At 44.9% G+C, this 26,262-nt stretch overlaps 1 protein-coding gene across 1 annotated transcript in view; it reads right to left on the bottom strand.

The window, feature by feature from the left end:
• Positions 1–1,851: 1,851 nt before the first annotated feature.
• LOC147453421 (uncharacterized) overlaps positions 1,852–26,262 on the bottom strand; it is a 59,482-nt gene continuing 35,071 nt past the window's right edge. Inside the window, exons 3-4 of the mRNA XM_086515606.1 lie at positions 3,092–3,307; positions 1,852–3,007 (exon numbers count right to left, since the gene is read on the bottom strand). Coding sequence (XP_086371732.1) covers positions 2,147–3,007; positions 3,092–3,307 — 1,077 coding nt within the window. The 3' untranslated portion in view covers positions 1,852–2,146. The remainder of the gene's footprint in view (positions 3,008–3,091; positions 3,308–26,262) is intronic.

Raw genomic sequence — 26,262 nt, 5'->3', positions numbered from 1 at the left:
GCTATGGGATCGACGATGCTAAAGTCGAGCAAATTTTTCATAAAGCTCGAATGCCATTTGGTCATATTACCCCCCCCCCCCCCCCCCCCCCCCCCCCTTCCTCTCTGGCTTTACTTTATTACTAAGTGAAGTGGCTTAAGGAGCATGGAATTCCATGTAAGCATGTGGTTACAGCAGCAGCTTGCTAAGCGTGAGGTTGTGGATTCAAAACCCGAGCACGAGCAGATGATCAACCCATTGACTTCTTTTTGAAGAGCTTATCAACCTTGAGATCCGTGCGCATGGAAGTCATACACCATTGATCCCACCATCTTGGGGTCATTAAGACCGCGTGGTATGTAGTGACATTGCTTTGTAACCCAAATAGTGTGGAACATCTCTCTCTCTCTCTCTCTCTCTCTCTCTCTCTCTCACACACACACACACACACACACACACACACGCACGCACACATGCACGCACGAATCATATGCTGAGGTAAGCATGTAGCTTACACTCACGGTGAGAACAAACCATATCTTTTGGTAAGACCACCCTATAATCAAAGCACCAATATCATCACGCACATACTCAAAATGTGCTTCCATGATGTATATGCACCTAATACAGATCAAGAATGTGCACCACCATCAAAATCCTCTAGATTCTCAAAAGGGAAGGAAGTTAATGCATAGGAAATGAAGCCCATAGTTTCCTAAGGGAAGTGATGGCTGCACCTAATGCGAATCAAGAATGTGCACCACCATCAGAATCCTCTAGACTCTCAAAAAGCAAGGAAGTTAATGCATAGGAAATGAAGCCCATAGTTTCCTAAAGGAAGTGATGACCTGCATTTGTAAATGTTTAGACTCTACCCCAAACCGTATAGTTTGGAAGTAAGCCAAGTCGTTTAGAGCCCTCAAAGCTAGTTTTAGCAATTTTTGAAAGAATATCTTTGTAAGTAATGCAACCAGGGCCTAAAATTCGACCTTTGCAGGTACTTACTAAAATTACAAAATAACAGAGTTTATACCATGGAGCAAAAATCTTCAAGGCCAAAGACACTTTCACTAAGTTTTGTCTTCACTGAGCTCTACTTTCCCCTTGATTGTAGCCACATTCACCATTGCATACACTTGAGAGCACCAAGTCTGATACAGTGAGCATTCACCATTGCAAGCATGCATTGTCTTCCACCACCAAAAAGGCTTCCTTAGGCTTGTTACAAAGGGCTTCCTTAGGTTTCTCATAAGGAGATTTCTTAGGCTTCCCTTGGGTTAAACAATCTTTGCATTTCAAGTATTTAGTCCCAAATCCAAACTATCTTAATGATGTGCCAAACCAAACAAATTCCAAAGCAGTTTCAACATGAGCCACCCATTTTCCACGATTTGGAGTACAACATGTGTGGTGTACTCTCCACGCCCTCTAGAGCACCCACCGCAAGCATCTCGTACACCCACATACACATATGTATGTATAAACACTGCATCAAAGAGGACACTTGAACTTAATCCACTCTTACTTAAGCCCTCACTTCTTTTGGGCACAAAACACAGTAAATACCTTCACATTAGCTACAAACGAAAAGCACCAGAATGATCACCACAAGCATTTTGACACTCTTTAATTAGAATCGTACAGGTTGAAGAATCATAGTAATTTATTTGCAGAGGTGTCTTTGACAAGCCTAACTAGAGATTCCTAACAAACAACTTTTTATACATCTTTATAATCTTTTACACAAAGGATTCGAAAAGAACACAAATGTTTTGAAGGAAGAGATCCAAAACCTCAAAAATGTATGAGCAGCTCCAACAGGTCCTGCAGGTTTAATTGAGCAGGTTCCACGTAAAACTTTTAGGACTCCCATTTGTGATATAAACTTTTCCGATGTGAGTCAAACAAGGACATAATAGTGACACTAACATATGAACACAATAGTAAATGTGTACTTATTTCTGCCTCACAAAGGCCCACAAATGGAACAACCCACCACCTACTAAGGCTTGCTCAGATACAAACAAAGCACTACAAGCATGCAACCCTGAAGGTGTACAGCAAAAAGGCGCCCAAAAAAACTGCTATATTTGGCAAAGAACAATGCACACACCTCGTAAAAGTATTTACACACTCTGATTCTCAAGTCGTGTTCAAGAAAACAACGTTAGCTCGATGCTGGTGCTGTGTTTTCTCTCTTTCCATCTTTAGCTAAAGTAGATCCTTGCACGACTTCCAGAGTTTGTTGCGCAATGGCCAACTCTTCATCTGCTGGCACTATCAACACCTTAATCCTTGAGGTTTCTGCTTGTATCTCTCGCAGGCCATTCCCCCCAGCCTGATTCAAGCTTTGATCAACAATCAAGCCTAGCATCTCAAGATCGGAACAAACCATCTGTCGCACACTTGAGGACTTTTCTCCGACTCCTCCACTGAAGAGGAGAGCATCAACTCTACCACCAAGATTGAGATAATAAGCTCCTAGATACTTCCTGATGCGATGTACATACACCTGCAGAGCCAATTTGTGCTTTTCACTACCTGCCTCTGAGAGCTCTATCACCGTTCTCATATCCTTCTCCCCACAAATGCCATAAATCCCACTTTCCTTGTTCAACATATTGCTTATTTGGCTTATACTCATGCCCTTGGAAGACTCAAGAATCTCAAAAATAGCCGGATCTATGTCACCAGACCGTGTCGCCATTACCAAGCCCTCTAGAGGTGTAACACCCATTGACGTGTCAATGCAAGCACCATCTTTGATCGCAGCTAAGCTGGCCCCAGCCCCAAGGTGGCAAGCAATGACATTGAGCTCCCCCTTTGGCTTTGCGAGGTGCTCAGCCACTTGACCCAGAATATAGTCGTAGTTAGTTCCATGAAATCCATACCTCCTGAGGCCCAACTCTTTGTAGTAGCTGTAAGGAAGGGCATACATGTAAGCATGAGGAGGAAGAGTAGAATGAAATGCTGTATCAAAAACCGCAACTTGAGGACATGCTAATAGCTCCTCAGCTACTCGAATGCCCTACAGGTAAACATCAATGCAAAGTCACCCTTAAAAAACAGAAATGAAACACAAAAACAACTTAAGAATGAGAAGCTGACAGACCTCAAGGTTGGAAGGATTATGAAGGGGAGCAAGAGGAACAGCCTTTTCAATTGCTTTCTTTACATCATTAGTAACAAGCACTGGCTTTGTGAGCTGCTCCCCGCCATGAACAACTCTGTGACCAACAGCATAAACATTGTCTGTGTGGCCCTTGTCCAGATGAAGTAGTTCCAATACTTTCTTCAAACCACTCGAATGATCCACAACAGCATTTCCCTGCAGTGTTTCTCACCCTTTACCCTGAGTAAAATTAGTCTTTTAAGGTTAGAAAATTACACATTCTAGATTGTTCTTATGCACAATCTAGAATGAATTAAAAAAGACGATATTGACAACAACTGTTCTCGTAAACAAGTCAACAAACTCCATAGTTAATAAGCTAAGCACGTCTTAGTAAGTTCTCTGATGCACTGGTGGCATAGAGCCCGTACAAATTAGATTGTTGGTTTGGCATTGGTCAGAGCATTGGACTAGTGCACAATTTATGGTGTATCAATTTACGGGGAAGGAGACCAAAGCTTTGAAGTCCAGCACAATCCTGAAACACCATGTACGAGTCCTAGCACAGGTTCCAGCAATGATCAATCTCCAATCAAGGCAAGTTGAACAAGAATATACTCTGCTATACTAATGAACTGAGAAAGCACATAGCGGCCAGGGCTCAGCCTTGCGTGTGAAAGGGAGCCAAATTAGTATCAAACTAGAAGGACCAAGATTGTATTGTAGTACACACAAGGTTTGGGGATGGTCGAGCACAGAGGTGGACGGCCCATGAACTCCATCACCTTCTCATAGAATGCTGCACTGCCCTTCAAGCTATGTACAAGCTACATACAGAGGAACATGGAGGAAGATGAAGCACGCACTCACATGAACACTAAACCAACTTTGTAGCCAGGCTAAGTGAGACGAGTGTCAGCCTCCCGGGTACTTACTACTACCTGACTTAAAATGCCCTCGCAATCAGCTGAAAACAGAGACCTACTGGGCTCATCTTTTTTGTGAAAGGTTCTTGAGGCTACTCTTCTAACTCAGATCTGGGGTCTGAGACCTGCAGATCCTGATGGCTGAATGTGCAGCTGCAAAAATGCATGTACTAACGCATATCCTGGACACTCTACCACTACAAAACTATGGCAGATGGGGGCATCTGAGAAATTACCTTCTACAAAGGCCACCTCGCATTGTCAAATAAAAGCGAGAGCCTTCATATCAATCCTGTTTCCATTATAACATTCGAATTTAACATCTTTATCTCCAGCTTCGAACGTCTTCTACTTCTTCTTGTGGTGTCAGGACCGCTTCTTGGAGATGGCTTTGAAATCCTTGTCCACCGGAATTCTGTGCCGACTCTTCCTATGATCCTTGTCTTGCTTTTCTGCTTTTGGTGGTTCATCTACAGCCTCGTCTGGGGGCAACTCAAGTTCCTCATCAAAAATGATATTATCCACGTTCTTCATGAAAGAGTAATTCGGCAGAGGGATTTCTTCTTCTTCGTGTTGTCAAGACGTTCCTACTGCATGATCCCTATGAGACCGTGTCGGAGCCCCAGTCTAAAGTATTCCCTGAGGTGGTACTAGGGGGTTCTAAGGTGTCTCTTCCATCATCTTTGCTTCCCTTTTTCAAGGGTCTTAAGCACTTCCTACATTTCTGGCTGAGCAAGAGCAGCTCGCAATTTTGCCATCTGTTGTCTAAGCCGCTCAAGCTCTTCTGTTTGCTATCAGGTGCAACGGAAGAGAATAAGGATTTGCTCGGATCTAGTACTCCGCCCCGCACACAAACACAAGGGAAACTTTACTTCACTTGAAAGAACTGAACTGAACTGAAAGAAAGAGAGACGAGAGAGAGAGAAAAGAGATGACACACGGATGTTAGGTCCCAACCCTCAAGGGCCCCCTTGCTCTGTTGCCAGAGCAAGTACTTTCTTTATTCTTGCACAAATGGGACTACAATGATGCTGATGTTCAAGAGTACTGATGATACTGAGGTACTGAAGGGGTCTATGTCGAAGACGATGAGGTCGACGACGAGGTCTATGTCGAAGATGATGAAGTCGACGACGAGGTACTAAGGGTCTTTGTCGACGACGGTACTGTGTCGAAGATGATGAAGTCGACGACAGCTACTGTTGGTCTATGTCGACGACGATGATGTCGACGACGACGACGATGGTGACTATGACGATGACGACGATGGTATCATCGTCAAGTCCGGGATTGCGATGACGATGACGAAGGTGTCGTCGTCAAGATAGAGATCTGCGATGACGATGACGAAGGTGTCGTCGTCAAGATAGGGATCTGTCAAGATAGAGATGTGCAATGACGATGACGAAGGTGTCGTCGTCAAGATAGGGATCTGTGATGACGATGATGATGTCGATGACGACGACGGCGTCAAGGCTGAAAACTGAAAACTCTAGACTTTCTGATGGGGATCTGCTACTGCTACGGCACTGCGGCTTGGATCTACAACCGCCGAGTCGCACTAATGCTGAAATGCAAAAACGCCACGCTGTCTTGGCTGAAATCTGAAAACACTGGCTGATCAACTGAATTCTGAAAACGCTAGGCTGATCTGCATGTAGATGAGGAATCTGGCGAGGATCTGCAACCGAGTGGGAGCGGGTTCTCGCGAGGCTAAGGGCTGAAACTGAAAACGCTGGTGGCTGATGGCTGAAAACGCTGATTGCTGGAGGCTGAGAACGCTGGGCTGATCCTTGAGAAAATGCTGGAACCTGTGGGTGCATGCCTGCTCTTCTGTGTCCTACTTCTTCTACTTCTACAGAGTGCCCAATGGTTTCTTTTATAGCTCTTTAGCAATTTACCCTACCTACTTTTCCAACAAACTCGTGATTTTTAAAAAGAATTCCAAAAGTCACTTATAAATATATGACATATAAGAGGTGGTTCACGCGATAGAAAATGCTCATGCTGAAATGACTGTATTGTGCAAGAGAGGGTATGCAAGTGTGACCGGCCTAGGCATGCACGTCCTACTAGAGGCTCACAACGTGCCAAGCTAGGTCCTACGCTAAGACTCACGCTAGACTATGGTAGAAGCATGTCCACGTGGCGCAAAAAAAGTGAGCACGTGACATTTGCCCTTCCATGACGGGTATTTTTTTTCTGCCAAGGACCATCTCTCCTAAAGGAAAGAAATGAGAGGACCTTGCTTTGATACCACTGTCACAGAAACGGAAGCGTGTACTTCATACTTTAAAACTATTTTACTATTTCACGTGGAATTATGCACAACATAAAATTGAGAAAAACAATGCAGAAAATCGTCACAGCACTAGGGACTAGAAGATGGGCTGATCCCCCCCCCCCTTAAGGAGATGTTTATTAATTTCTGAACTGTTAGGAGCATTATCTCCCCATCCGCCTATGCAGAGCACCCAAATACCGGGGTACAACTTCACCGAGGAACTTAGCCACAGGCACATGCCCTGCGGTTCCGTCCCTCGAGTGCGGATCACGGCGTACCCAGAAGGGCATCCGCTTCCTACAAGCCTCCCCACCAAGGAGGATAACGGTCCTTTCTTCAGGGTCCAACGAAGGGTCGATTACGTTGAAGGTGGAGTTGAATCGGTTTAGCCAGCGACCCCTAGCTTCATCTACCGCCGAACAACTCATCAGCAAATGCGAAAGCGAACGACTCTCTAATTGGGAGCACAGCGTGCAAATGCTGTGTCCGCGCATGTAACTATCAGCCAGTTTAAGCCCCCCTACTCTCGCGAGAGCCAGCATTCTCTCCTCCTTTCTATTCACTATAGTGCTCCTATTGAGCTGCAGCAGGTATCCACGTGTTTGTTCAAAGCCGGCCTCCTTATAGGGCTCCTTAATTATGGTCGTGTTCAAACTGGCCGGTCATTGAGTTTAAAAGGTTTTTAACCTTTACACTTCAAAACGGATATTAAAACCTGTTTTTTGAACAATCTGGAGCGTAAGTAACCCGCCCCACTTCATGTCATTCCCAACTCAATCTACCACCTCCCGCAGGGTCGTATTTCCACTGTGTCCAATCGGCCACTTTCTTGGGCGGTCATCGCAAAACTAATAAATTATAGCTTTTCTCAACAAACTGGGGACACCATCATATTCACGTGCTTTTTCTAAACTATTATGCATTACGTCTGACCATTATACTATCCGGACACGGATAAATTTCCAGATAGCGCATTGCATCGGAAAATTTACCCGTTCATAATTGGTACCAATAAATTCATAAATTCATTCTGCGTCCACAAAAATCTTTTTCATTTATATATAGCCGTAGCTAAAAAAATATTACAGAGATTTTAGGGTACTAACGGGCTGACAATATTTTGTGGAATGACTTTATGAACTATGTGAACTGAATTGGAAATTTCCTTGATTGAACTAAAAACATGTGCTCTTTCATGTGTGTATTGTTAGAGACATGAAGAGAAAGATGAAATATCTGCAACATTTTGTCTGATGAATGATTTGAATTTAGTACATCTAGACATCTGTTAGAGATCGGTGAGATCTAGATGTGATGGCTACGTAATTGAGGGCTGTGTAAGGATTCTAGATGCTAATCCTTAATTAAGTACTTAAACTCATGATTAAGACTTAAGAAACTTGAATTGTACTCGAGACAAGACTTAGAAGACTCTCTGTTTGATTGATTGAATGTGTGATACAAGGGCTCCTTATATAGGAGACGAAGAGACATAAATGAAAAGACACGTCTCTTTGTGAAGAGACACGACTTTAGACATAAAGACACATCCTTTCGGCGAAGAGCTGCAACAATTGGGCGCGAAGGGGTGTGACCAGTCGTCGAAGGAGTGTGGTTTTTGGCGAAGAGACACGTCCTTTGGGTGAAGGGGTGTGACCATCCAAGCGCAGGGGTCCTCCTTGGCATGGCACTTCGCGTATCTGCAACTAGGAGTAGATGTATTGCTGTTAACATAGTCCTCCTTGGCATGGCACTTCGCGTATCTGCAACTAGGAGTAGATGTATTGTTGTTAACATAGTCACAATCGTGACATTCCCTCCCATTTAAAATGAGAGCCCATGTCAAAGAAATGACTTCTGTGTTGATAGAACTCTGGAAAAGCATTGAATCTTCGAAAATCTTCAATCTTTGAGTTATCGGAAACCTTTGTCTTGAACCTTTGTTTCTTGCGAAACCTTTTTGCTTTGACTGCTAAGTCCCATATCATTGCATTGTTCAAAGACTTTTTAGAGGAATCTGGCTTAATTAGGTTGACTGCAACAAAAGGTTGATCTTCAAAATCCTGCGTGTGATGTAAGCCTTCTGGTTCAAAATCTTCCAATAACTGTGAAATATTTGGGGAATAGGAAATCTTCTCAAGGTACTCTTCAGATGGGGTAACTTCAACTTTATGAATCACTAGAGAGGATTTTGGCTTAAGACTGTAATCATCTTCCAATAATGAATCCCAAAATTCTTCAGAATCATCTTCTAGAACTGTAACTTCATGACTTGTAATTGGCATATCATTATCCAGTAAAGAATCAAAGAAAGCATAGTCGTCTTCAGACTCGGAATCTGCAACTATATCTTTATCTTTGTTTTCATCAATTGATTCGGGAGAATTTAATGAATTCAAAAATCCATTAATAATAATATCTGCATCTGCATCGGGGATCATATTCGTTTCATAATCCACTGTATCATGCTGTTTGACTTGTACACGTGAGGCTTGAATCACTCTTTCCGCATGAGAAATCCCGTGTAAAGTCAATATAAGCAAACCAGAGCTAGCACTTTCTGGCAGAAGAGGCAACAGGAGCATAAGCTCAACAGGCAACTTCTCAGCAGAACCCAAGAGGCCTAGCGTTTTTGCATCACTGCAGCAAGCTAGCGTTTTTTGGACAAGATCAAGGATCAGCCAACGTTTTTGTATCTGCATCAACCCGGCGACAGCAGGAGACAATTTCAGCCCTAGCGTTTTTGGTTTGCGTCACAATCTCACTGTTTTTGTAGATCGTCGCAACGGAACATCAAGAACCACCAGCGTTTTCAGTTTTCAGCCCTTAGACACCGCAGATCAAGTCCCGAACCTCGCAGATCTCACCTTCCTGCAGTAGTTCCTCGCCGCACGGTCAGTTTCTGCAAGGTTCACAGTTTCAGCCCAGAAAACGCAGATTTCAGCATCTGCGTTTTCAGCGCGTCGGCGTCGCATCGTCGCCATCGACATCGTCATCGACATAGAGTCAGAATTCAGCAGATACAAGGTTTGCAGATTTCAGACCTTAGCGTTTTCAGATTTCAGCCCGTCTCGTCGTCATCCTCATCGCGACGAGTCCAAGCATTGTAGAGATTTGTGCAATCATAAGTAGACCGCTCTCGCCATAGAGAGTGGGACCTTCGGAGAAGGGTTTTACAACGTCTCTGGTGTCGTATTCTCTTCTCTATCTCTTAGTCTCATGCACTTCCATTCACAGTGTCCATTCACTTTGTTTGTGTCCATTGCACTCTCTCACTAAAGGGACGGAAGGCTCTCCCTTCCGTAAGTAAAAGGAATCCTTGAGCACAGTTCGGAGCACTCATCTTGAGCAAAGTTCAAACATTCATTCCGCTACACCTTACATTGGTACCATTTGCGTGTTGCGGTCACACGAACCCAAGTTCGCTTGGGCGTGTCGATTCCTAATCGTGTTTTTGAAGAGTGACAGGAATCCCAGGAAAGAAGGGCTTGTCCAGCCCTCCCTTGTGTCTCTTTTCACTCATTGAGAGCGGACCGTGCACTTAGCGGCCGGCCAATCAACGTGAGGTGGGAAAAAGCAGAACTCGGGTGAAGAGAAGATCCTTCTCTAACACGAATTGCAAGCAAAAAGAAGAACCTCAAGACCTCAAGACCCTGAAGAACCCAAGAACCCAAGACCCGCAAGAACCCAAGTTCCTCGTGAACTTAAGTACCAAAGATCATAGTGCATGGTCATCACCCGAAGCGGAATGGATACATTGTATACAGGTGATGAGCATGAGAGAGGCGACGAAGAATTTTTCCCACCAGGAGGTTTTTCCGACCCTCTCCCTTCTCCATCTACGCCACGAGTTGTATCAAATCCTATGGAGGCGATAGTCAAGTCGATGTTGGACATGATGGCACGACAAGAAGCGAATCGCATGGACAGGGAACGCGAGCGCGATGAACGCAAAGAAAGAAAAGCAGACAGAAAAGCGGCTATGGAGCGTGAGCGTGAGCAAATGTGCTTGGAAGCCGAAGCAAGACGAGCGGCCTTCGAGGCCGATCGAGAGGTTCAAAGGGACCTCCGCACTCAAGAATTGGTTCGACAAGTTCTTGCCTCAAAGTCTGAACCAGCCAAAGATGTTGGTAGTTCCTCAAGTGGCGCAAGCCGGGATGCGGACTTCAACAACCCAGTCACAGAGAAGTTGACTTTCAGTAAGTATGATGGTAAGATGGATGCTACGGTTATTCATTCTTGGTTGCATCAATTTAATGCTTGTTTTGCGACAACTAAGAAGACAGGCAATAGCAAGGTTTTGACGGCAGTTATGTACCTTGTCGGTGATGCCATCAATTGGTACCACGCATGGCAAGAGGCACAGTTAGCCGCGCACCTAGAGGAAGCCAACGAATTCACGCCCCTTTCCTTCAATTGGAGTGATTTCCAAGACAAGCTTAAGGCGCGGTTTATGCCACCTCAGTACCTCGCACGATTGAAGGACAATTGGCGCACTCTCAAGCAAAATGGTATGCCAGTTATGTCTTTCTCTAATCGTGTTTTGCAGCTAGGCACCCAATTACGCAAGTCGGATGATGAGCGCAAGGAGGCATTCCTTTATGAATTGAACGAGTATATCAAGTACGATGTCGAGGTACTCGATCCAATCGATCTCAACAAGGCGGTAGCGATTGCTCTCGCCCAGGAGATGAAGCACAACAAGGGAAAGCCTAAGGAGAACAAGACTTCGACAAGTACCTCCCAGATTTCTCAGAATCCTCAGAATGGTAAGAACGGTAACTCTTCTAACCAATCTTCCAACAGTCTCTCAGAAAAGAACTATTCCAATGAACCTAAGGGTAAGGCTAACACAATTGCTAAACCTAAGCTTACTCCAGATGAAAAGGTAGCACAAGGAATTTTAGGAGGATACATCACGTCGAAAGAGCAAAGCACTTATTCTAAGGAAGGTCGTTGTTTTCATTGTCAAATTAAGGGTCACATAAAAAGAACATGTCCTAAGCTTGACTCTAATGCATCTACAGAATCCACAGAACCCACTTCCTCTGTCAATGCAATCAATGACCACACGAGTGTGCCCCAAGTTTCTCTTGACCCTCCCATTGATGAGTCTCTCATTAAATGTTATGGTCATATGACGGGGCAACGTTTTGTCATATTGTTTGACCCAGGCAGTATGCATGGTGTGATCAGTCCCTTTCTTGTTGAGAAAGCCGCCTAGAGGATAGTCAAAAATCTCCTCTCCAGGTCTCTGGCTTTGCTCCAGATATGGACTCTCTCATCACGAAAGAGTGCCTTGATGTGTTGTTTACAGTTCAACAAGCTGCTTTCCATAGAAAATTTTTTGTCTCTCCTCTCTCGGGATGTGATGATTTTGGGCACTCGATGGTTTCGTGAGCATAACCCCCTCATTGATTGGGCGGAAAATGCGTTCATTTTCAATGCCAAAAGTGACTCTCCCATTGTCATCGTAGAGAGCAAGTTGTTCATTCTCCATCTCTCACTGCTAATGTGCAGGCGAAGATTGAACGGATTCAGGAGAAGGAGACTCTCTCAGTCTCTTCTTCTCCCAAGCATGACACACATGATTTGCATGATGTTGATTTGAATGACAATGATAAGCATGATGATTTGGAGGTTAACGATGAGCATGATGATTTGCATGATCAAGATGTGATTTCTCACAAGCATGATGATTTGCATGAAGATGATGTGATTGTTCACAAGGATAATGTGTTAGTTGATACTTTCCCTAGTGAAGCTAACCTCATTGCAGAGACGATCAATCACGAAGCTCCGATCTTGGCTCTCAAGCCTAGGTCCAAAGAACCCTTACAGGAAATATTATGTGTTCGCATGATTAGTACGCACGCATTGATCGAGTGTTTCATTCGTGATCGTTTCCTGTATTTTCGTCAGCACCTTTATGTGATCCCTTTTCCTAGGCATGACATATTGTACGTTGAGCCCGTTTCACTCATGGATGAGCACGAATGTATGCGGATTGTCCATGAAAAGCTGCAAAGTATGCATTCAAGGGAGTCACCTTCCATGTCTCTTCCTTGGCATGACACAGTTGTAGAGAGAGCACATGAAAGTATGAGCACCAAGCATGGGCATTTCCGTTGTGAATTGCCACAGTTGATTGATTTAGATCAGAAAGAAAAGATTCGATCTCATTGTTTGCATGTCTTGGATGAATGGCTTGGCACTCCGTCTCTTTGTTCATCTACATTGCATGCACGGTCTTTTAGGAAGACAAGATTTTTTCCACTCACTTTACATGGAATAGGTATGTTCATGGTTTTGTGTTGGAAATGGGTTCAGGAATTTCAGCCATGGAGATTCTTGAAGAAGAAAGAAGCATGACTCTAGACGAAGTTGAAGCATTGAAAGAGCCACAGGAAACTTTGTGTCGCTTTTGGCGTGGCCCAAAGAAGCAAGCATTGCAGACCTTTATGAAGTTCAAGTACCGCACAACCCACACATCAGAGTGGGCCGGCAAAGAGTCCCTTCCAGGATTCCGGATATTATTGGCGATCTCCGTCGACACCATATAGTTCGGTACCAGTACCTCACTTTGAAAAGGAGGGGATGTCACATGACACATCCAACCCTATGGGTCCGTGGACAAGCTACTTCATAACAAGGGTTCCGTCAGTCCAGTCAATCTAGATTAGCAAGTGATATGGCACTTTTGTGAGTATGTTCGCAGACCGTGCATGCCCAGACACTTAGTGTAGATGCATATCCTCTGGTTGCACACAGCATGATCATAAGCATTCCCATCAAAATCCTTCAAGGGAATTTTCCAGTGCATTTAACCTATTTTTCCTATTTTTGACATTTTTCACTTATTATTTTTAAGTGACGTTTGTTGGAAAGTAGGTAGGGCAAATTGAGTAAGTTTGTATATAAGCAAACCAGAGCTAGCACTTTCTGGCAGAAGAGGCAGCAGGAGCACAAGCTCAACAGGCAACTTCTCAATAGAACCCAAGAGGCCTAGCGTTTTTGCATCACTGCAGCAAGCTAGCGTTTTTTGGACAAGATCAAGGATCAGCCAACGTTTTTGTAGCTGCATCAACCCGGCGACAGCAGGAGACAATTTCAGCCCTAGCGTTTTTGGTTTGCATCACAATCTCAGTGTTTTTGCAGATCATCGCAACGGAACATCACGAACCACCAGCGTTTTCAGTTTTCAGCCCTTAGACACCACAGATCAAGTTTTCAGTTTTCAGCCCTTAGACACCGCAGATCAAGTCCCGAACCTCGCAAATCTCACCTTCCCGCAGCAGTTCCTCGCCGCACAGTCAGTTTTCGCAAGGTTTACAGTTTCAGCCCGGAAAACGCAGATTTCAGCATCTGCGTTTTCAGCGGGTCGGCGTCGCATCATCGCCATCGACATCGTCATCGACATAGAGTCAAAATTCAGTAGATACAAGATTTGCAGATTTCAGCCCTTAGCGTTTTCAGATTTCAGCCCATCTCGTCGTCGTCCTCATCATCGACGAGTCCAAGCATTGTAGAGATTTGTGCAATCATAAGTAGACCGCTCTCGCCATAGAGAGTGGGACCTTCGGAGAAGGGTTTTACAACGTCTCTGGTGTCATATTCTCTTCTCTATCTCTTAGTCTCATGCATTTCCATTCACAGTGTCCATTCACTTTGTTTGTGTCCACTGCACTCTCTCACTAAAGGGACGGAAGGCTCTCCCTTCCGTAAGTAAAAGGAATCCTTGAGCACAGTTCGGAGCACTCATCTTGAGCAAAGTTCAAACATTCATTCCGCTGCACCTTACATTGGTATCAGAGCTTTGGAAGTGTTCTGCATTACTCAAGGAAAGAACCACAAGAACCACAAGAATTTTTTTTGCTTGTTGCGGTCGCACGAACCCAAGTTCGCTTGGGCGTGTCGATTCCTAATCGTGTTTTTGAAGAGTGATAGGAATCCCAGGAAAGAAGGGCTTGTCCACCCTCCCCTTGTGTCTCTTTTCACTCATTGAGAGCGGACCGTGCACTTAGGGGCCGGCCAATCGACGTGAGGTTGGGAAAAGAAACCTTGGTGTGAGCGCAAGGCCGCCAAGGGGTGCGCCCGCGGGAATGAGCTAGCAATCGCATCTAGATCTAGTCGGGACCTCATAGATGTCCGATTGACTAACCCCTATTGCAACCATGTCTATTCGAGATCAATTAGACCAAAATGCTACAGTCATTTCGTCTATCAGTTCACGACTTTAAAACAAGTCAAGAACAAATCAGTTTCATATTCCGGAATTCCATTTCATAGTGTCATACAATAGAATACTATCGGCTCTCAATATCCCTAAGGCTCAAAGAGACATCAACGACTCTAGTATTCTAAACTCAAGGCATCTGTTGACAAAGGAGCGGAGTAACTCCCCTCTTGTGCATCCCACTGCACCAGATCTCCGGCCAAGCTGAATTCTGGGTTCCATTTGGAATAGACTATGCTAAACCAAAAGCTTCGAGGTAAAGTTTCACAATTTGAGGAGTATCTGCTAGGTCCTTCTCCTCCATCCACTTTGCATCCAATGCAGGATAGTTCTTGAGTTTAACCAAGAACCGCCTTCGGACTTTACCTTTATTCTTTGTGTCCTTATGTGCCAAAATCTGTTCAGGAACAAGGATCTCCTCGTTTTCTTCCACTTCGGGTTGCTCATCGAGCTCCCCATCATCATGCACATCACCTTTAAAAGGTTTCAAGAGACTCACATGAAATGCATTGTGAATCCTCCAAGTGTCAAGCAGTTTCAATCGGAAGGAGACATCATTGATCTTTTCGGAGACATGGAAAGGTCCGTAGTATCTCATACTAAGCTTTGGAAAAAGCCTCTCCTTTCCCTTTTTCTTTCTTAGGCGTGCCTTCTCAAAACGTAAGAGCACCCAATCATCCTCCTTCAATTTCAAATCGCGACGATGGCGATCTGCTTCCTTTTTCTGTTATTCTTGAGATTTCTGCAAAGCCTCGCGGACCTTGGCAAAAACCGTGTCCTAGTCGAGCATATACTCATCCGCTTCAAAAATCTTATCTTTCGTGCTTAGGAAGGGTGGATTCAACAATCTCAAATGGCGCCTTCCCCATTGAAGAGTGTATCGTGTTATTGTAGGCAAATTCCACCAAAGGTAGATACTTTTCCCATTGAGTCTTCTGATCCGAGATATAAGACTTCAATAAATCTAAAACCACTGAATTGGCAATCTCAGATTGCCCATCCGTCTGCGGTCGGAACGATGACGAGAACTGCAACCGCGTGCCAATGTTCTCCCAAATTGCCTTCCAAAACAAACTCGTAAATCTGGGGTCCCTATCGGAGACAATCGTCTCAGGCATGCCATGTAATCTGAAAGGTATGGGCAAAGGCTGTAACAGTCCCTGTGCTTTAAAGCACGAGGATCCCTGTAATCTGTCAAGTATATCATCGATTTAGGAATCGGAAATCTGTTCTTGATGGTGATTTTGTTGAGAGCTCTATAATCGATGCACATTCTCCAAGATCCGTCTTTCTTCAAAACCAACAAAATTGGAGAGCAATACGGTGACGTACTAGGCTGGACAAGACCCTTTCCAAGAGGTCTTTCACGTGGTTCATAATCTCTTCATTTTGTGCAAGGCTCACACGGTAAGGTGGCCGGTTCGGTGGTGTGCTTCCAGGAATCAGATCAATGGTGTGACCTTCGGGACGAGCAGGTGGTAACTCGCCTGGGAGGCCCTCTGAGAAGCAATCGGCATGAGAGTGGAGAAAATCTTGGCGTTCTTTATCAAGTTCAAACATATTTGTCCTATCCTCATCACTCAACTCTTTCATAAAGATCGAGTACATAAACAAACTGGATTTCATTAATTTAGAAATAGCCGAAGCCGATACAATAGGGACAAGCTCGCCCTTCAGTTTAATGTCAAGTACAATGGTTCTGCCCTTCTCTGTGGTCAATGTCGCTTTCCTCGCCCGATAGTCAACCACGGCATTGTTCTTGTGGTACCAGGGAATTCCCAAGAGAACATCAAAACCTTCCAAAGGCATTATGTAAAAAGTCCTCATGCCCCAAATACCCCTGACAATGCAACCGAAGTTTGCCAATGACAGGTGTAATGTCTACGTCCCTGCCCGGTGCCGCTAGAACTGCCTCCGCAATTGGTCCCATCCGATCGGGAGTGATCTCGAGCCGTGCCGCCAATTCCAGTGAAATGAAGTTGGCCTTGGCTTCTCCATCAAAGAAGATCAAGGCTACTTTGCCCCAAGCTCGGCAAAGTTCTGTACTCTCATCCATCGTGCTGGGATCGGTACCCCCACAATCTGGAACCAGTCCTATTTTCATCTTGCCTTTTCTTCCACGTTCCTTAGCTGCTCTCCAACTCTCAGGCCTTTCGTCATCCTTGTTGTTATGTTCTTTCTGTGCCATTTTAGGGCACTTCGCAGAGATAAGTCTTGTTTCCCCGCATCCAAAGCACTTCCCTTCCCTAATGAAGCGAGCCCGCTCCTAAGGAGTAAGCTGGGGTCATGTATCCTTCTTTTCTGGGTTGTCCTTTCTCTTTCTACTTCCATTTGCTGAAGTCTGTTCGGCTCTTTGTGTCATGACCTCATCGGTGGGGTAGGTCAGACTGCCAGAGTGAATGGCAAAACCTCGTTTCGCATGACTCATCAACTCCTGAATAGAAGCTGACTTCTGTTCCAATCAGTGATCTCGGATCTCTGTAGGTAGACCCAAGGTAAACCGCTCAATCTGTTCTTTGAACGAGATCTTCTTGAATGAAGAGGCGGGTAGAAAAGAGCTCCGAAATCTCTCGCAATAAGCGTCCACTGAATCTTTCTTGGTCATCCAGCTCGAATATCGCGTTCATACTCTCAAGTCAGCCAAGAAGAAATAAAAAGCTTCTTAAATTTCAGCCATTTAACTGGCGCAGTCTTGTTAAAAAGCTTTCATACTCTCAAGTCAGCCAAGAAGAAATAAAAAGCTTCTTAAATTTCCCCTTAAAGTAAGAGGCAGCTCTCCAAACCTTAGAGTGCTCTGAGTAGCGTCCTCCCACGAAAGCGATGTCAAACTGCTGTACAAAAGACAAAGCCTTCGAAGCATCTCTATATCCCGAAAACATGTCAAATTTAATTGATTGTCCACCTTCCTTAAACTATCGAACTTTCTTGCTTTTGTCTTCTAGAAAGTCATACTGGTTGGCTTTATAAAAATTCTTCTTCTTTGCATAAAAGTTGCTGTCGTCAGAGTCTGAACTGTCTATAGACGAGTCCTCTGTAAAACTGTCTCTCACTGGGCGAGATTGTCACGTGACACATCCAGCCCTATGTGTCCGTGGACAAGCTACAGCATGATCAGGATTCAGTCAGTCCAGGCAGTCTAGATTAGAAGTGATCTGGCACTTTTGTGAGTCTATTTGTAGACCGTGCATGCCCAGTCACTTAGTGTAGATGCATATCCTCTGGTTGCACGCAGCATGATCATCAGAATTCCCATCAGAATCCATTATAGAATCAGTCAGGGGAATTTTCCGATGCATTTAGCCTATTTTTCCTATTTTTGACATTTTTCACTTCTTATTTTTAAGTGACTTTCCAACAAAAGTAGGTAGGGCAATTTTGCTAAGTTAATATATAAGCAAACCCAAGTTAGCACTAAATGGCAGAAGAGGCATCAGGAGCACATGCTCAACAGGCACCTTCTCAGCAAAACCCCTGCAAAACCCCTAGCGTTTTTGCCCCCAAGCAACAGCCTAGCATTTTTGGATCAAACCACCGCAGACCAGCCAGCGTTTTGCATTTGCAGAGCCACGGCGACAAGACCACAGCAGGTCAGCCTAGCGTTTTTGCATCTGCAGAATCCCGACGAGACAGAAACACCAGAATTCAGCCCTAGAGTTTTTGGTTGCAGATCAGCCCCGGCGTTTTGTACCATCATCGCGACGGAAACCCCAAAACCATCAGCGTTTTCAGTTTTCAGCAGTTAGACTTCGCAGATCAAGTCCCGAACCTCGCAGATCTCACCTTCCCGCAGCAGTTCCTCGCAGCACGGTCAGTTTCCGCAAGGTTTACAGTTTCAGCCCGCAAAACGCAGATTTCAGCATCTGCGTTTTCAGCGCGTCGTCGTCGCATCGTCGTCATCGACATCGTCACCGACATAGAGTCAGAATTCAGCAAATAGAAGACTAGCAGATTTCAGCCCATAGCGTTTTTGGAAAGCAGTAGAAAGATTGCAGATTTCAGCCCTTAGGTCGACTTCATCATCACCGGCGTCATCGTCGACATAGCCTAGACTTGCATCAGTCACATGCATTCAGTTTGTACCAGTTTGTGCAATCAATAGTAGACCACTCTTGCCGACGGGAGTGGGGCCTTCGGAGGAGGGTTTTACAACGTCTCTGGTGTCGTATCTCTCTTCTCTCTCTATCTCTCAATCTCATACACTTGCACGCACAATGTCCATTCACTTTGTTTGCAATCATAGCATTCTCTCATTAAGAACGGAAGGCTCTACCTTCCATAAGAACAAAAAGGAACCTTGAGCACAGTTTGGAGCACTCATCTTGAGCAAAGCCCAAACAATCATTCCGCAGACCTAACATTGGTATCAAAGCTTTGGCAATGTTCTGTATCACTCACGGAAAGAAGCACAAGATTTTTTTTTGACTGTTGAGGTCGCACGAACCCAAGTTCGCTTGGGCGTTTCAATTCCTAATCGTGTTTTGTTGAAGAGTGACAGGAACCCAAGAAAGAAGGGCTTGTCCAGCCTCCCCTTGTGTCTCTTTTCACTCATTGAGAGCGGACCGTGCACTTAGCAGCCGGCCAATCGACATGAGGTGGGAAAAAGCAACCTTGGTGCGAGCGCAAGGCCGCTAAGGGGTGCGCCCGCAGGAACGAGTAGAGCTCGGGTGAAGAGAAGATCCTTCTCCAACACGATTTGCAAGCGAAAGAAAACCTCAAGAACCTCAAGAACCGCAAGAACCCAAGTTCCTCATGAAGTTGAGAACCCAAGATCTCAAGAACCCACGACTTCAGAATGGTCATCACTCGAAGCGGCATGGATACTTCGCTTGGACGTGATGAGCATGAGAGAGACGAAGAAGAATTTTCCCCACCGGGAGGTTTTTCCGACCCTCCCCTTTCCACATCTACGACACCGATTGCACTAACTCCTATGAAGGCTTTCGACAAGAGGATGATGGCCAAGAAGTTATAAGACAAAGCAAGAGATGCCGAACGATAGGCAGAAAGAAAAGCCTACGAAGAAGACATGGCAGCCATAGAGCGCCAATACCAAGAAAGAATGGCAGCCATAGCGCGTGAGAGCCAGCAAGCATGCTTGGAAGCCAAAGCAAGACAAGCAGAATATGACCGCGAGACCACAGCAAGAATGCAAGCGATGTTGCGACTCTTTTCTCAAATGTAGGCAGAGATTCAACAGGATCGGGAAAAGGCGACTCTCTCAGTCTCTTCTTCTCCAAAGCAAGACACACAGGATTTGCATGATTGTGTGAAGCATGATGATGAATTGATTGACAATGATTTGCATGATGTTTTGATTGACAATGATTTGCATGATGTTTTGATTGACAATGATAAGCACAATGATTTGAATGATGATGATAAGCATGATGATTTGGATGACAAAGATAAGCATGATGATTTGGATGCCAATGACAAGCATGATGATTTGCATGATCAAGATGTGAATTCTCACAAGCATGATGAGTTGCATGAAGATGATGTGATTGTTCACAAGGATGATGTGTTAGTGAATGCTTTTTCTAGCGAAGCTAACCTCATTATAGATTCAATCAATCACAAAGAACCGATCTTGGCTTTCGAGTCGAGGTCCAAAGAACCCCCACAGGACGATTCGATCACTCGGGAAGAACCGATCTTGGCTCTCGAGCCTAGGTCCAAGGATCCCTCACAGGAAGTATTATGTGTTCGCATGATTGACCAACACGCATTGTTTGAGTGTTTCATTCGTGATCGTTTCCTGTATTTTAGTCAGCATCGTTATGTGATCCCTTTTCCTAGGCATGACATATTGTATGTTGAGCACGTTTCTCTCATGGATGAGCACAAAGGTATGCAGATTTTTCATGAAAAGATGAAAAGTATACGTGTAAGGAAGTCACATTCCATGTCTCTTCCTTGGCACGACACATTTGAAGAAACAACACATAAAAGTATGAGCACCAAGCATGGGCATTTCCATTGTGAATTGCCACAGTTGATTGCTTTAGATCAGAAGAGAAAGATTCGCTCTAATTGTTTGCGTGTGTGTGGTGAGCAGTTTGGTACTCCGTCTATTTGTTCATCTATATTGCATGCACAGTCTTTAGAGAAGACAAGATTTTTCCCTTCGCTTTACATGGAATGGGTATGTTCATGGTTTTGTGTTGGAAGTGGTTTCAAGAATTTTCAGCCATGGAGATTCTTGAAGAAGAAAGAAGCATGACACTCGACGAAGTTGAAGCATCGAAGGAGCCACAAAAGACTTTGTGTAGCTTTCGGCGCGGCCCAAAGAAGCAAGCGTTGCAGACCTTTATGAAGTTCAAGTACCGCACGACCCACACATCAGAGTGGGCCGGCGAAGAGTCCCTTCCAGGATTCCGGATGGCTATTGGCGATCTCCCTCGACGCCATACAGTTCGGTACCAGTACCTCACTTTGAAAAGGAGGGGATGTCACATGGCACATCCAGCCCTATGTGTCCATGGACAAGCTACAGCATCATCAGGGTTCAGTCAATCTAGTCAGTCTAGATTAGAAGTGATCTGGCACTTTTGTGAGTCTATTCGTAGACCGTGCATGCCCAATCACTTAGTGTACATGCATATCCTCTGGTTGCACACAGCATGATCATCAGAATCCATTAGAATCAATCAGGGGAATTTTCCAGTGCATTTAGCCTATTTTTCCTATTTTTGACATTTTTCACTTATTATTTTTAAGTGACTTTCCAACAAAAGTAGGTAGGGCAATTTTGCTAAGTTAATATATCAGCAAACCCAAGTTAGCACTAAATGGTAGAAGAGGGAGCAGGAGCACATGCTCAATAGACACCTTCTCAACAAAACCCCCGCAAAACCCCCCAAGTGACCTAGCGTTTTTGCCCCCAAGCAACAGTCTAGCGTTTTTGGATCAAACCACCGCAGACCAGCCAGCGTTTTGCATTTGCAGAGCCACGACGACAGGACCACAGCAGATCGGCCTAGCGTTTTTGCATCTGCAGAATCCCGGCGAGACAGAAACACCAGAATTCAGTCCTAGCGTTTTTGGTTGCAGATCAGCCCTGGCGTTTTGTACCATCATCGCGACGGAAACTCCGGAACCATCAGCGTTTTCAGTTTTCAGCAGTTAGGACTTCGCAGATCAAGTCCCAAACCTCGTAGATCTCACCTTCCCGCAGCAGTTCCTCGCCGCATGGTCAATTTCCGCAAGGTTTACAGTTTCAGCCCGGAAAACGCAGATTTCAGCATCTGCGTTTTCAGCGCGTCGTCGTCGCATCGTCGTCATCGACGTCGTCACCGGCATAGAGTTAGAATTCAGCAGATAGAAGATTAGCAGATTTCAGCCCATAGCGTTTTTGGACAGCAGTAGAAAGATTGCAGATTTCAGCCCTTAGGTCGACTTCGTCATCACCGTCGTGATCGTCGACATAGCCTATACTTGCATCAGTCACATGCATTCAGTTTGTACCAGTTTGTGCAATCAATAGTAGACCACTCTCGCGGACGAGAGTGGGGCCTTCGGAGGAGGGTTTTACGTCTTTGGTGTCATATCTCTCTTCTCTCTCTATCTCTCAGTCTCATACACTTGCACGCACAATGTCCATTCACTTTGTTTGTAATCATAGCATTCTCTCATTAAGAACGGAAGGCTCTACCTTCCATAAGAACAAAAAGGAACCTTGAGCACAGTTCGGAGCACTCATCTTGAGCAAAGCGCAAACAATCATTCCGCTGCACCTAACAGAGATTTAGACTACTTCTTTGCCTTTTTCTTGCCCTTTCCGAAGCGTTGTTTCTTGCTTCGCTTTTTGCCTTTGCGGTCTTCTTCGCTCGAGTCAAATGAGCTAGAAGAACTGTCTAAGAAGAAGAAGAAAAAGAAGAATTGGGTACTTCTTCAAATCGAACACGCTTCTTCTGTTTCTTTGCCTTTTCAAATGTCGACTGACGACCCAAACAGCCCCGGAAGTCAGTGCCTTTCTTCTGCTTTTTGCCGTGCTTTTTAGACGGGTTTTGCTCGTCAAAAAGCTGAGCAATCCGTGCATCAACCACCTCTTCTAATTCCTTCTCTGAATATTTCTTGTGAGCAGAAGGTTCCATGAGAACCGGTTTTGGGGGTGGTGGTGTGGTTTTCTGCCACTGCGCATGCACTTCTTGAAAAGAAGTCTCGCTCATATATTTTCCAAATTTTGGGTCCTTCGCAAAATTGAGCATCATCTTTGTTGCATCGCTGATCAATTGATGATGCTCCATCTCTCGACGCTCCACCTGAGCAGGCCGAGGCAGGCCATACTCCTTGCCGGAATCTTCGTTGTGATCCCTTGCCGCATCTCCGGATACAGAGGGAGTCGACTGATCCTTGCTTGAAGCCATAGGTGCCGCGGAAAAAAATTGGGATCGAATTTCCCGTAGGAGAGAAATCGACCGTGCTCTGATACCACTGTAACAGACTTGGACACTCCAAGTCAAGAATCTACCATGACAGCACCAAATAACCACTTCAAAACAGTTACAGTTACAATTTAATTCGACACTGGCCCGGCGGAGTTCGGTGCCTAGAGCTTTTGGCCCCAATGACCGGTGCCCCCTTTTGGTATTTCTTTTTGTATTTATCTGAGTTCAAAGTACAAGAGTGCGGGCAGGCGCTCACACTCAGACTCCGCGTCCAGATGCTCTCAATTGTGAGTGGCCTACCCACTTATTTAAAGAGTACAAGGGATGCCAAAAGCAGAGCCCCAAAAGCTGAAAATCAAAAGCTCAAAAGCTTTGCAAAAATAAAGCAGTTTCTCTTTCTCTTGCTAAAATAAAGCAAAGAGGCTTTTCTCTTTCTCTCTCTCTTGCTTAGTCAATTAAAGCAAAGAGGTTCCCTCTTTCTCTCTCAACAATTGCGTGGAAAAAGCATGGCTCAAAAACTGTCAAAAAGCTACTAGCGCAATTCACGCCTCAAATCACGGAGATCCATACAACTGCCACGTCAGCAAAATTCAGGATTAAGGTTAGGTCAGGGTTAGGATTAGGGCAGAATTAGGGTTTCTGATTTTAGGGTTAGGGTTTCAACAGAATTAGGGTTTTAGATTTTTAGGATTAGGGTTTCAACAGAGCGGGCAGCCACGTCATCACTTTGTGACACATGCCCTCTTCTTGAAAGAAAGTAATCGTCCACGATTACAGTATATCTGCAAAACAACTCAAGTTAGCTCAAAAAATTTCCGAGGGACAATCTATTTGCTCTTTTTTGTTGTTAAGGAGTTGGCTTCTCCTTTCGCCTCTTTTGATCAAGGAGTTCGCTTCTTCTTTCGTCCAGATCGGAACTCTTGATATTCCGGCGTAGTAAAATTAGCCATCACACCCAGACCGCACTGATCTTCCACGGGTGTCTTGATGCACTAAAATTACATACCCAAGCAATCTCATCCAATTAGGAATATTCAGTGGTTGGCACATCACAATGCAACACAAATGCTCACATATGCATGTTACAAGACATAGAAACATAAAGTCGCCGATGGACACTCCTCCCACATAACCTAACAAGGTCCGGGCCGGGAGATATTCAACGACTCCCTCATCAGTCCTCTGGCATAACCTAAAAAAGGTCCGGGCCGGGAGATATAGACGCCTTTTACAACCAAACGCCCCCCAAACCGTAGCCAGCGTCGTTTGGAGGTGCTGAGAGTAACCACTGCTCAGACTTCTTAATACTCCTCCCGCATAACCATCCAGGTCGGCCGAGAGCAACAACAACAATATTTTTCAAGCATATAACCAAACGCTCCCCAAGCATCGGCCAGCGTCGTTCGGAGGGTTTCTAGCATACAACAGAACGCTCCTTAGACATCGGCCTGCGTCGTTCCGAGGTTTTCAAACAATACCAAAACAGTATTTCTCACTACTACACTCGGGAGTAAAATCACCCATCATTGAAACCAGTATTAAAACCAGAGTCAAGCATTTCAAATCGGCACCAAAACAGGTTCAAAACAAATACCATCTATTTCAAACAAATTCCAAACAGGATCACCAAACAAGTTTAAACAGAACTCAAACTTGAAAAGCAATCTCGAAGTCGAGCTCGAAAAGTCGGCTGACTTTCCATCCTCAAATCTACACCAAAAATTAGGGTTAGGTTCCTTCCATAAGGTCGTAGACAACCACAGCATGGTCCATCAGCTCTTGGATAGACAGTGTTCCTCTGGCGGCGATGGTAGTCCCAAGACAACAATCGCACCGGACCTCCAAGGTTATCATCTTGAGAAGAGACACCTGGTGAGGGATGTCGAGAAATTTCAAGTTATAATCTGCTCCACTCTGCCAGAAGTTGCACTCCGAAGAAAGATGTCAAAAACCATATAACTTCGGGGAAAAAAATTTTCTTGAAAGCTTGCCAAGTCCTTGGAGTGTGCGGCTTGGTAGCTATAGACATCAACATCTGCATGGCACTACTTTTGAGAAAAACAGTGACTCCAAACAAATCTTGGATCCTTCTCTTGCAAGTGATCTTTTTGGCTTATGCCCTATAAGACATGAGCGGTGAAGACGGGAGCACACCCGATGCGCGTTGAAGGGTGGGATTGGCTAATAAGTCCGGGGTCGGAGTACGAAGCTAAGATTTCCAATGAACTTTGGAAATGCGATCTTGCTCTATCTGCTCTTTGGTAAGACCGGTGTGCTTTCAGAAAAGCAAACGCCTGATGCTCTGATACCACTGTCACAAGACGGGCACCACGTGTCAAATACAAAAGAACAGACTGAACAGACTTTTAGCACTTCAATAACATATGAACTGAGAGAGAGAGAGAGACGACACGCGACACGGAGTGGCGGAAACTCCAAGACTCTGCCCCTTCTCCAGGCAGCATGCCAGAGAATGAGCCCATGGACTCATATTTAAAGGCCCTAGGTCCCAAAAGCAGTTTTACATGAAAAGCCTTCAAACTCAAAAGCTTTTAGTCCAAAAAGCAATGCCAAAAAGCTACCAGCGACGAGCATAAATCACGAAGTTCCGTACAACTGTCACGTCAATAATCAACACAAAACATGGAAATCCGTACAGTGCCACATCATCATGTCAACGAAAAATCTGGAGCGTCCGTATAGCTGCCACGTCATCAGCTTTTGCATAATTCTTGGTGTCTGTGTGTGGGTCCTACTTTTTAACTCCTTTATGTCACTCGGGCCCCATCAGACAGGGTCCCCATAAGTTGGTAGGATTTCTTCTTCTGTTACTTGTTCTTTTTAGGGTTTAGACCCTTCGGCCGGGATCTACAAATTGGCTCCATTCTTCAGGGCTTTGACACGTCGGCAGTTTGTGACAGCAAGCCGTGCATGTCCAAGCACTTAGAGTAGTTGCATATCCTCTGATTGCACAACCCAGTACCACCCAGCATATGCATTGTCCAAGCAGCATGTCCAAATTCCGGTCAGTTTTGGGACACAACATTTTCCACACATTTTATTTTATTTATTTATTTATTATGCCATTCTATGAGGTCATGGGCTATTGGGGAGACTGCTCACCCCAGCCCGGTTCAGGTATATAAGTAGAGGCAGGTATATAAGTAGAGGGGGGGGGGGGGGGGGGGGGGGGGGGCAACTCAGGCTTACAGTGTTCTCTCCTCAGCAAGACGGCAGAAGACCTAGCGTTTTCAGCTAGGACAGCTAGCGTTTTTGGATCCTTATAGAGCATCTAGCGTTTTCAATTACAGATCAGCCCCAACATTTCCACCAAC

This window comes from Adiantum capillus-veneris, chromosome 7, assembly GCF_014529385.1.
Source record: "Adiantum capillus-veneris isolate H3 chromosome 7, ASM1452938v2, whole genome shotgun sequence".
NCBI classification, from domain to species: Eukaryota; Viridiplantae; Streptophyta; class Polypodiopsida; order Polypodiales; family Pteridaceae; genus Adiantum; species Adiantum capillus-veneris.
The sequence above is the reverse complement of the archived record's forward strand: the minus strand, read 5'-3'. Positions and strand labels throughout refer to the sequence as shown.